The sequence below is a fragment of the Lactuca virosa genome, chromosome 6 (genome assembly GCF_052849685.1).
Source record: "Lactuca virosa cultivar CGN04683 chromosome 6, Lactuca_virosa_CGN04683_v6, whole genome shotgun sequence".
In the NCBI taxonomy this organism is placed as follows: Eukaryota; Viridiplantae; Streptophyta; class Magnoliopsida; order Asterales; family Asteraceae; genus Lactuca; species Lactuca virosa.
The window spans coordinates 102,930,608-102,942,988 of NC_136431.1; the positions used below are offsets into that span (position 1 = coordinate 102,930,608).

The 12,381-nt window shown below is 34.9% G+C and overlaps 3 protein-coding genes across 3 annotated transcripts; all 3 read right to left on the reverse strand.

The window, feature by feature from the left end:
• Window positions 1-6,942: 6,942 nt before the first annotated feature.
• On the reverse strand, window positions 6,943-7,680 carry LOC145121796 (uncharacterized). Its single transcript, XM_079057498.1, has 2 exons — window positions 7,306-7,680; window positions 6,943-6,954 (listed from the first exon to the last, which is right to left on the reverse strand). The coding sequence occupies exons 1-2, from the start codon at window positions 7,678-7,680 to the stop codon at window positions 6,943-6,945; spliced, it is 387 nt and encodes a 128-aa protein (XP_078913624.1).
• An 86-nt stretch (window positions 7,681-7,766) lies between these two features.
• On the reverse strand, window positions 7,767-8,348 carry LOC145121799 (uncharacterized). The gene has a single exon (XM_079057499.1). It carries the CDS (start codon window positions 8,346-8,348, stop codon window positions 7,767-7,769), a length of 582 nt encoding a protein of 193 aa, XP_078913625.1.
• An 18-nt stretch (window positions 8,349-8,366) lies between these two features.
• Window positions 8,367-9,514, reverse strand: LOC145121800 (uncharacterized). The gene is made up of 2 exons (XM_079057500.1): window positions 9,015-9,514; window positions 8,367-8,937 (listed from the first exon to the last, which is right to left on the reverse strand). The coding sequence occupies exons 1-2, from the start codon at window positions 9,512-9,514 to the stop codon at window positions 8,367-8,369; spliced, it is 1,071 nt and encodes a 356-aa protein (XP_078913626.1).
• Between the last annotated feature and the right edge of the window lie 2,867 nt (window positions 9,515-12,381).

The window sequence follows — 12,381 nt, forward strand, 5'->3', positions numbered from 1 at the left end:
AAATTGACTAGCCCGGATCTACGGGCGTTACAATTATCTCCCCCTTATAATGATTACGTCCCGGAATAATCAACAAAACAGGGCTCACATGATGACTCCATATGTTATCTCTTCATCCTAAGTATTAACCGTAACTTTTATGTTTCTTCGAACGAGTATCTAACTCTAAGACTTCCTGACTGCAGGCGGTGCTTGATTTTGCACCTGCTCCCTATCTCACGTTGGACTCCAAATTATGACCTTCAAGTCACAATCTCGATCCTTACTGGAGACTGCTTCTTCTTCTTAACAATATTAGGATTACTACCATGGACCGATGTGTCATATTGTAATGACCTATCATCGTATGTTGCAACGCTTAGACTCAGGTCTTTTAGAGTCAAATTTCGGAACGGACTATACCTTCCTTCATGTTCTAATGTGATATAATCACATCTTAAAAGGTAGCATTTCTAGCTACAAGCAATTTTTCGCGATACCTCTACTGATCGCTTTGATTATCTTTTATTTTAAATCTTCCAGCTTAAGTCGGATGCTACATCGAACTTGGTTCTCTGAACCACGTGTCATACTCATTGTAGTCGGACTCAATTCGTTATGACCACTAGGGTCAGAATAACAATCATCTTCTTATTCATTACCGAAACGATGGTAACGACATACTTAAATAAAACGAAATCAATTACTAGCTTCTTGGTAACCTTGTGACTTTCCCTGATCCAAGCGTGAGTCTTGTGCTTCCGGTAGTATATGCATCTACTGCCTTTCACACCTACTCATACTCGTACCAAGTATTGTCTCGCAGTTCTCCAAGTCATCATCACAAAAAACAATTTTAACACATACAGATGTGTCCAAACAATCATATAATTTTCCCTAGACTCTACTAGGACTTCTTCCACACATATCTTCAATCATCAATTCTGCTTCAACTTGGTTGGTGATGGAAATGTCAGACGATGGGATAACTTCACGGATTATACCAAAAATCTTTCTTTCTGCTAATCGAAAGTGTACTTCTCCCGTACTAGACATATTATTTCTTAGACACGTTCTAAAGGCAAGATATCACTCTTACGATATCTTTCGATAGGTATCATTCACTATCGTAAGCCTTATTATTTCCTCTATTTTATCAGTCTATCATGGTTCGCATCACTTCCTGAACTTCTGTCATTGTGATAGGTTCGGGTGCAGGCGCAACGACCGATGCATGACCCATCACATTCTTTGGCTCAGGTTGTCATCTTCCTCAGATATTTCCTAGTCTGTCTTCACCATGACGTTTTGTACATCAAAGCAGACATTCGGTGTACCGAGGCGAGAATTTAAGATAGGAAAGTTTTATTTACAATAGACGTATAAATTCCCCTATTACTCCGAAAAGTTACATGTCAGTTCTAATATCGTAATTAAATGTTTAGAAATCTGAACACATAAAATTTTCAGATCCGGTCGGAAATAGACCATAGATCCGAACATATATTTAGCATCATAAATCATTTAGCACATAAAAGCATGTTAGGCATTTTCCCTAAATTAACTAGTGCTTGTGTCTATTTAGGTTTACTACCTAAAATATATTAGACACACTCCTCACAATCATTGCTTAGCATTCTAAATTTAAGTCTAGAAATAAATCCTTATTCCTAGTTCGCTTAAACTAATGCTCTGATATCAACTGTGACATCCCCATTTTCAAGGTCAGAAAAGACCGATTTTGTTTATGCTTTATAAAAATCAAAGTACTTCTTTTAATAAAAATGTTGCGGAATTTGTTCCCAAAAAAACATGATAAATACATTATCAAAGCATTTCCGAAGAAATGTATTTTTATTCATTGTAAAACCTTGGGATGTCATCGTCAATACAGGAACATAAGCATAAACAGAACTTACATTTATTTACACTAGTGATCTACATCCCTTTTAAATCTCTCAGTGCAATGTAACTTCATATCGACACCTATGATACAAATAAACTGAGTGGGTCAATAAACTGAGTGGGTCAGGTTGGGAAACCTGGTGAGTACATAGGGTTTTCAACCCACAATAATATAATTATTATGTTTAAACAATTAAACAATCAACCCAATTACCCATCCCCATTATCTTCTTTATTCTACCCTAAGAATCAACTATTCCTCGTTCATTTATTCCTAAGGATTATCCTAAGGAATCGGCACGATAGGGTTTTCTCAACGGGCACTAAATCCATTGTTACCAAGGTTTGCTCAACAGGCGCTAACTCCATAGTCGCCGGGGTTTACTCAACAGGCACTAAATCCATAGCTGTCAGGGCTATTTCGTTTATCAACAGTATCGTTTCCGAGAAATCCACTCGCAATACATGTCAATGGGTTTTTAGAGTACACCGGTGAACACATCGTTCACAACACCTACAGGTTGTGAGCCTGCTAGTGTTCCACTGGACTGTCTAGAATAGTCTATGGTTGTCATCTATACTCTGCTAGATAACGGGGCCAGCATTTGGGTAAAAGGTTTCTCACATCGTCCACCTATCACCCTCACCTCATGGTCTATTTTACCTCCCACCTCATCATCCGAATCATATTTCATCTACCCATGTTTACCCAACATATTTTGTAGATAAAAATATATATATATATACAGTTTAAATCATTTAAAGCATGTATAGAATTGTTCATCCAACATATATAGCAAGTATACAGATAAGATTCACACATAGCACGTAATTTATATTCAATACTTCATATCTATGTGTAAGATGGAAGTAACTATGCACTCACCTGATTAGGTGGTGACTCGGTACTCGGACAACACTTCATTACTCTTAACACAATTTTCCTCGGACAAAACCTAGTATCATTACCACTAGAATTTAGTCTAATATCCACCGAGACTAATTAATAGTCTAGCTATTATTACTATTATATAAGCGTTAAACGATACTTATATAACCCATAATAATAGCCCAAGTACTTATTATAAGGTCCTAATAACATTACTATATTAAAACATAAGCTATACTAAAGATAGGTTAGGTTTAGCTCACTTACAGCGGGTTTTTCTCAAAACCGGGCTTCGCTGGAGCAGTGTTTCTGAGCCGAAAGGCTCTTTTCTCGGGACTCTGGGAGCCTCAGGGCATCATTCGGGTGCTAGGGAGGTTCCCTAGGCTTTTTGGGGGGTTTGGGGGCTAGAGAGAGTCTAGAGAGAGAAAGAATGGTTTGGAAAGGTGTGAAGAATGAGGGAACCCGACACCTCTATTTATAGGCTGGAAAACAGCTCTACTCATCGAGTAGGTCCTCCTACTCGTCGAGTCCATGCCACATGTCACCTTCTGGTGGCTTGCCTTGGGGAGAAAGCCTTGGCCCATAATCAGCCACGTCACCCCTTTTGCAGCAGCACCCTGCCGACTTCTAAACCCCGTAACTTTCGCACACGAGTTCCGTTTTCGACGTTCTTTTTTTCCACGCGTAGTTAAAAACAAGATCTGCAACTTTCGTTTAAACTCCATCGGCTAATTCTCGACCGATCTTAAATTTAACAGTACGAGGAGATTAGACTGTTAAATGACCGCGAATAATTCGTAACTCGTTCATACGGACTCCGTTTTCGTCTGTCTTTTTATCGTTGAGTTCCTATTAATGAGATCTTCAACTCTCATTTAGGTCGCGTAGGCCAAAAACCGCTCGAACTAAAATTCGAGTTTCGGGCCGTGCACTGCTATGCCAAATCTTAGAAAATTCATAACTTCCTCATACGAAGTCAGATTTGGGGGTTCTTTTTTTGTATGTTCTCGGTTTAATGTATACTACAACTTCTGTTTAGATTACTAAGGCTAAAAAGTCTTTTACCGTAAATTCACTATTTACGTCTCCTGGTGCCGTGCCGGTTCCGTCGCGAAACTTCGACGGGTCATAACTTCTTCGTTATAACTCGGATTTCGGCGTTCTTTATATGTACGGAACCCTTGGAACATATACTACCACTTGGTTAAGATTATTTATTCTAAATAATCTTTTGTCGAAAAGTCATTTTCGACCCTATTATCTCTAAATTGACTAGCCCGGATCTACGGGCGTTACATCACAGCTGACATCGGGGGAGGCACAATCAAAGAGGTCCCACAATTCTAGTTCGTTTGACATTTCCGACGTGCGAACAAACGTCGACCTCAACATAGACACTGATGATATCCCCGACGACATCGAAGAGATATCCCCCCCCTCCCCCACGTCGACCGGTCGGACGAGACAAAGCGAAACGTGCTCAACGTCACGCAGAAGAAATTGATAGAAGGACACAAGAGTTTGCGGAAATGAAAGCAAATTTCGACAAACACAATCTGATTGCCCAACAGAAGGTTGATGTGCAACGTGAGCACTTGGAGTTTCTTCGTAAGCAAGCTGAGAAAGATCAGATGACGAAGGATTTAGCCATTCCCCAGACCAGTGAAGCAAATATGGGACCACGAGAAGCGCTAGTGCTCCGGAAGATGACGGAGAAAATGAAAGACAATATTTGGATGACTAGTTGATCGATTTTAGTTTTTTAGGACGTTTGTTTTTTTTTCTTCATCGTGTTTTTTTTGTGTGTGTAATGTTTTTTTTAAATTTTAATGTTATGGTTAATCTAGGAGTTAATTAAATTGCATGCTTTTTTTGTTATTAATCTAATGTGATTAAAAAAAATATAATGAAAAAAAAACAATCAAAAACAAATTAAATTGAAAAACCGAAAAAAAAATTAAAAAAGAAATGATGACATGGAAAGTTAAAGATGTTATCACTAGTTGTCCATTTCCTCCATTTGGTGTTATAACACCAAAATGACATGGTATGTGAGGTGACAATTTTTGGGTGTGATAACACTCTTTAACTAGTTGCCCACACCCACTAGTCTTATAAAAAATAAGCTTGGAAAATAAGCCATAAATAAGATTAGCCAAACACCCCCTATATATTTCTTAATAATATTCAACATCAGGGCAAAATGGTTAAATGGCAAATAATACATAAAAATGTTTTTTTTTTATAAAAATAACTGCTTTATAACAGGTTATGAAAGTAGATTTGGGCAAGTTTATCTGAAATGATTGTACAGATTCAAGGCAACATCATTGAGTAATAATACATGGGTAAAATGGTCCATAAGCATCAAAATTCAAAACTGTATATTTCTTTCTAATATTCAACAACATCAGGGGCAAAATGGTTAATGGGAAAATAATACATAAAAAATGATTTTTCTTTTTGATAAAAATGGCTGCTTTATAACAGGTTATGAAAGTAGATTGTTGTAATTGATGTAAAATAGAAAGAAGGGATGCATCAAGAAATAGCAATGTACTTTCAATCTTGATAAAATGGTTGTTGGGCAATTTGGTATAAAGGGATGCATCAAGAAATAGAAATATACTTTAAATCTTGAATAGCAACACACTTTTAAACAATAAGCAAGAAAAGGAAGTTACTAGGATGTATAAAAGTATGTTGTTAGTTCTTGTTTAATGCTAAAAAATGGTTTAAATTTTCTTACAAGTGCAAAAATGTATAGGGGTAGTTTGGTCATAAATGCAACAGAACCAACAAACAGGGATAGTTTGGTCATAATTATAGCAAAAACCAACAAACAGGGGCAGTTTCCTTATAAATGCAGCAAAACCCACAATTCAACAATAGGGACAAAAGGGCATATTTGTCATTTTGGTTATAACTGCACCAACTGTTATTTTTTTTCATGTAAAACTAGTTGCTGCTATCATTTTTTCATTCATAATTGATTCAGACTTTTGGTCACATTTTTTTAAACATAAACCAACAATCAGTTGCTGCAAAACCCACAGTCTCTGTGTCACACTTTTGGTCACATTTTTTTTATCACAGTTTTGGTCATTATTTTGATGTCCTATAATTATGATAAACCTTAACTAAAAAGTAAAAAGAAAACAAGAAATTTGGTCCTCCCCTTATATTCTTGTTTTTATAACCTGATATAATTACGATGCCATAAAGTAGATACAAAATATTCAATATATATATATATATATATATATATATATATATATATATATATCAAACATAAATACTAATTTAAAATACATATCCTAAATTAAGGTGACATGATTTTTCAAGACTTCCCCCACTTGTTCCTCAACTCCAACCTCTTCATCAACCACATATTCCTCAATTACTTCTTCAGCATTGAAGTAAACAATTATACTAAGTGCGCCATCTGTTGAGAACAACATTCTTGATGTGAAAGCCAAAGTCAAGTTGTTGAAGGTTTAAGCACTGCAAAAGCCAAAGTCAAAGATTAGCAAGTCACATAATCAAATAAAAGAACAAAGACAATATATAAACTATAAATGCAAAATTTGATAACTTAAAATATGCAAAATTTTATAACTTAACATATCCAAAATTTTATAATTTAACATCTGCAAAATGACATATATATACAAAATAACATATCCAACACAAGTTTTAGTTTGGTTGCATGTTGAAGTCATTTCAATAAAAAGCAAGGCACACAGTGTGGCTCTTTACAGTAATGTACTTTCAAAACCTTTATACCATCTGTTAAGAATCATACTATTTTTACTCATTTTACAGCAATGCAATTTCAAGACGATTATCCCCACTCTTAAGAATCATAAGATTTATACTAATTTTACAACAATGTACTTTCAAGACATCACAAGTCATATGTATACAGGGGAAATTTGTAGAAATCGAAACAAAAATATAACTTAATATCTTAACAACACCTAGGGATGGAGCCAGGATTTAAGATTAAGGGGGGCTCACATCGTAATAATATATTAAAATATAATGTTATACCCGCATAAAGTAATAGGTCTAATTTTTTTTAAAAAAAATGACAAAGAATTAAAAATTTGTCTCCATTAGCCTGAATCTTCAAACGTTTTCAACTAACTAAAAGCATCTACTCATATTCATCCATTAACCTGCAAGTATTAAAATAAGTAATTATAACATAGATACATATGGTTCATTTTACAAAATTAAAAAATATATAAACATAAGAAATAGTACCTTATACACTTTCAGTTATGCTCGTCTTTGTTTAATGGAATAGAAATCATCTATAATATCATCCGTAGGAAATGTATCGACAATTTCTCTCTCGATGTTAACAAGAAAACAACTTTTAAGAAAATCATCATTTATGGTATTTCGAAGTCGTGTTTTCAAAATTTTCATTGTTGAAAATGTTCTTTCAGATGTCACAGTAGAAACAACAGAAACATGGAGAGTCAATACAAGACAAATCAATCTATCAAGCAAAGGATAAGTACCTGATTTCCTGTTTCATGTAGGCCTCTACACAACTCAGAAATTGTAGAAGAATTTTTCAGTTCTAGGTGATTTTGCACATCTAGTTCATAATGTTGTAACTGAAGTTTCAACAAATTCCTTTCGTGCTCCGTAAAGTCCATAGGATAATATGATGTTGCCAATTTACATATATCCTCAATATTTAAGGATTTTCTTGGATCTAGCATAACGTTGAGACAGAGAAGCTCTGTTGCAGACTCATTAAATCGAGAGTTCAACTCTTGCAACTGACTATCAATAGCAGCAATGAATACTTCAACTCGATAGTGATGCTCTGTGGGTATATTGTCTTTTTCACGACGTTGGCGAATTACATATCTATAAGTTTCATTCATGTTAGGGACAAGAATGCAATTTTTCTCACAAAAAGAAACCACTTGGTCCAAAAGCGATTGCCAACCTTCATCTCTCAACTTTTGAATCAATATTTTTGTTGTAGAAACCAATGATAGAGCATTAACAAATCAATAGATTTTTGTTGTAAAGTTTGGCAAAGCTTGTCAATTATCCCCATTATTTCTTTCATCATGTGCATAACAATGACAAAATCGAATGATAAGGCATGTGTAAGTGCATATGCCGCATCGCCTCTTTGAGAAGATGTAGAACCTTTTATAGCAATGTCATTCAATACTACACAAGATGGACCAAACAATCTCATCAAAATGCATATTGATTTGAAATGAGAGCTCCACCTAGTATCTCCAGGCCTCTGAAATGTTTGTATTTGATTTATCCCTTTTCCACTCTCAATTTCTTCAACCCCAGTTAAATGAGAAATTTCATGAATTTGAGCATCTTGCAATTGATCATTACGGTTGGAAGAAGAAGATATGACATTAACTACAAAGTTTAAGGTTTTAAAGAAGTTATGTACCTCAGTCACATCTTTAGACGCTGCTACTAGAGCCAATTGTAGTTGATGTGCAAAACAATGTATATAATAAGTGTATGGACATTCCTTTAATAATAAAGCTTGCAACCCATTCCATTCTCCACGCATGTTACTAGCCCCATCATATCATTGACCCCAAATATCTTGAACACTAAGTTTATGATAAGATAAAGAACATAATATCTCATTTTTCAAGGTCAATGAAGTTGTATCTTTAACATGAATTAAGTCCAAAAATCTTTCTTTGACATGCCCATCTTGGTCAACAAATCTCACGACAATAGTCATTTGCTCTTTCTTAGATTCATCTTGAGACTCATCAACTATTAAACAAAATTTTGACATCCCGATTTCATCACGAATTGCTTTTTGTACATTTATAGCTAAAACATGTAAAATTTCTTTTTGGATATCTAGTGATGTGTACTTTGCATTTTGAGGAGAATTTTCTAACACAACATCAGCAACAGTCTTGTTATAAGAAGCAATGAACTTTATTAATTCAAGAAAATTCCCTTGATTTCTTGAGTTAGCTCGTTCATCATGACCTCTTAAAGGACATCCTTGAAATGTGAGCCATTTAATGGCTTCAATAGAAACTTTAGGGCGTAGTCTATTGCCCATAACTTGTTGAGTCGTTTGCTTCTCTATCACATTCTCTATATGACATAATTGGTTTTTTAGATCTTTATAGCACCTAATAGAAAAATTATGCGCTGAGGCTGGAGTCTTACCTTCATGTACAATGAAAGCACAGTCTTTACCACAATTTACCTTTTTTTGCATTTATTAAACCCTGATATGGTAAATGTATCTGACCCGAATTTTTCAATAGGTTTTTTTATTGAAAAGGAAGCAAGGGAAGCAAAATGCAACATCTTTTTCTCAGAGTATTCTAACCACCAAAAATTCTTGAACCAAGCTTGTTGAAAACTGCGCATAGATCCTCTTGGACCACTAGGACTGAATGGATACTTTGCTTTTTGTAATTGGTATGGTCCAAGTTTAATATATAATCGTATAATCTCATCATGCTGGTTACTTGGATAGCTTAAGATTGAAGGTCGTTCTCCTAGATCACGAATCAAAGAATCTGACATATTATTTTTTTCATGTTCAATATTATTGGGCTCTTCAGTGTTACTATTCCAATCAGGTTGTGGGTGTGTATTTTGAACACCTTCTTCAATATTATCACTAACAGGATGCAATTGTAGATCACGCACATCCTCTGTTCGTTTGAAAAAAGAATCGATAGCTCTTTTCTTGATCATAATTTATCCTATAAATTTATAATTATAACAAACCAAATTATAAAACCATAATTAAATTATTAATTACAAATTACAATAAATAAAATATGCAATAAAAAATAAAATTGACCTACTTAATTAAATAACTGAAATCGTTGTAACAGTTTTGCCGAAAAACAAATTTAACCACTTCGATGAATAACAATAGCTGCGTACTCTCTTGAAAGTTGAACCCTTGATGAAGGGTCGATTAACAAACCTTTTTTTTTATAAACAAATGGGGTATTTTGGTGTGGGTATTGATTCATATGGTCATATCTAATAACCACTTAAATAATATATATATATATATATATATATATATATATATATATATATATATATATATATATATATATATATATATATATATATATATGGTGAGGTGGTCGTTGTAAAATAGACATGGATGGATGCGCCCTCCTAATTCTCATGTCCAACTCATTTTATTATTTGTATATATATAAAATAATTGTTATTTAAAAAAGTGGTAGGGGCTCAAACAAAGTCAATTAACCGATGTGGGCTAATTTTTCTATAAGTGGGCTTTTCTTATCAATAATATAGCAACAAATGAAAAGATTTTCCCTTTGAGAAAATAGTTACAACGGCTTCATATTTATTCAAGAAAACAACAAAAAACTGAATAGACGTGAATTTTTTTTAACAAAACTACAAAATTGGTCCTGTGGTTTTCCAAAAACTGTGTACAAAGTCTAAAAAATTTCGGATATATATACTAATATCCTAATATTTTCAAAAATTTGACAAGAAAGTCTTAAACTTTATTTTTTGACAGTAAAGTCCTAACTACCGACAATTTTTGACACACTTACCATTTTTTGTTGGTTAGCCGGTAATTAGGGCTTTACTGTAAAAAAATAAACTTTAGGACTCTTGTCAAATCGTGAACTAGGACTTTACTATAAAAAAAAAGTTTAAGACTTTCTTTTCATCGTTGAATATATTTGGACTTTAGTGTATTGTCTTGGTTTTCTTAGAAACAAATAATTTTATTAGCCTTGTGAGACCCAATTTCTATCCCAAGAACTTTTAGTTGTGATTTTTGTTGCAACACCACTGTTTTTCTTACCATCATCATCTTTACCATGCTACAATCACGAATCACGATTAGGGGAAACATATGCAAGAGAGAGAGAGAGAGAGAGAGAGAGAGAGAAGGTTTGTAAAAATTTCTTCTTGGTTCGCTGCCAAATCTTGAACCGAAAAGAGGGGATAGATTAAACAAACACAAACAACATACGCCTAGCGAAAAGGGTGTGAATGTGGAGAAAGGGTAATAAATACAGTTTCGTCTTTTCCGGTTTCTTAGTTCCCCATTTTTAGGATTGCAAAAAGCCAACACAACCCTGATTCTTTCTTTTTTTCTTGATTATCTTCATTTTTTTCAATGTCGGTTTGTTGAGACTAAAAAAACTGTTTAACAAGAAGCAAATGTTGAAGATTTCAATATGGTCTAGCTGACTAAAGTAGATTGGTTAGATGAAAGGGTTAAGAGTAAGATGATTATTTCATTAACAGGGGAGATGACTTTTAATAGCCAAAAACATCCCAACGTATATTACACACATATTACAGAGGATATTTGCAATTAAGGAGATTCCACTAAACTTAGGAAACTAAATAACAAACAGATATACACAAGCAATTATATCAATATAAAATATATGCAGAATCACTTTATACAGGGGAAGATTTAGGAGGATATTTCTCCTTATCATGCCCCCACAAGATGAACGACCTATGGGTAAGGCCAATCTTGGAAACCAGAGAGCTGAATCGATGTTTGGGAAGAGGTTTTGTCAAGGCATTAGCTAGTTGATCATCACCTGAAATGTGTTGTACCCGAAGTGTGCCAAGTTGAATTTGCTCACACACAAAATGGAACGCCAGGGCAAGGTGCTTCATACGAGAGTGGAAAATGGGATTTGCTGAGTAGTGTGTTGCACCGAGATTGTCACAGTAGATGGTTGGACAAGTGTTCTTAGATAGACCATGTTCAGTGAGAAGAGAACGTAACCAGAGAATTTCAACTATGGTTGAGGCTACAGCTCGGAACTCGGCTTCAGTAGAGGATCGAGCAATAGCTCATTTTTTCTTGGAACTCCAGGAGATAGGATTACAACCTAATTACTCGATGTTTCCAGTAGTGGAGAGGGAATTATCTATGTCACGTGCCCAATCAGCATCAGTAAAATCATGTAAAGTAAGGGGAGAATTTCGATGAAGTTGGATACCATGAGATGAGGTATCATTGAGATAGCGAAGTAAACGTTTTAGTGCAGTCCAGTGAACATCGGTGGGTTGATGAAGGTACCGAGAGAGTTTGTTGACAACATATGCGACATCGGGACATGTAAGAGAGAGGTATTGAAGGTTACCAACCAATGCACGATATTCAGTGGGGTTTTGGAGATTGGACCTCATTTCTTGGGAAAGTTAAGGATAGACAGCCATGAGAGTGGGAACGTGTTTTGAATCAAACATGTTGTGGCGGATGAGGATGTCGTTAATGTATTTGGTTTGGTTTAGTAAAAGACCATGTTTGTTAGGAATAACCTCAACACCAAGGAAGTAGGAAAGGGAACCCAAGTCTTTTAGAGAGAAGCGTTTAGAAAGATTGGAAATGAAACTATTAAGGTGAGAAACTGAAGGACCGGTGACAATGATGTCATCAACATAGACAAGAAGATAAATAAGTGTTGAGCCATGACTATAAATGAAGAGGGAAGGGTCAGCTAATGAGTTGCAGAATCCATACATGAGTAAGTAGTTTTTGAGTTCATTGTACCATGCCCGTGGTGCCTGTTTGAGGCCATAGATGGCCT

Excerpts from the sequence above, each read along its gene's own strand:
- LOC145121796 (XM_079057498.1), bottom strand. The coding sequence starts at position 7,680 with ATGAATGAAACTTATAGATATGTAATTCGCCAACGTCGTGAAAAAGAC.
- LOC145121799 (XM_079057499.1), bottom strand. The coding sequence starts at position 8,348 with ATGCGTGGAGAATGGAATGGGTTGCAAGCTTTATTATTAAAGGAATGT.
- LOC145121800 (XM_079057500.1), bottom strand. The coding sequence starts at position 9,514 with ATGATCAAGAAAAGAGCTATCGATTCTTTTTTCAAACGAACAGAGGAT. Across the intron at positions 8,938-9,014 it reads TTTAATAAATGCAAAAAAAG|GTGCTATAAAGATCTAAAAA; the intron begins GTAAATTGTGGT and ends TTTTTCTATTAG.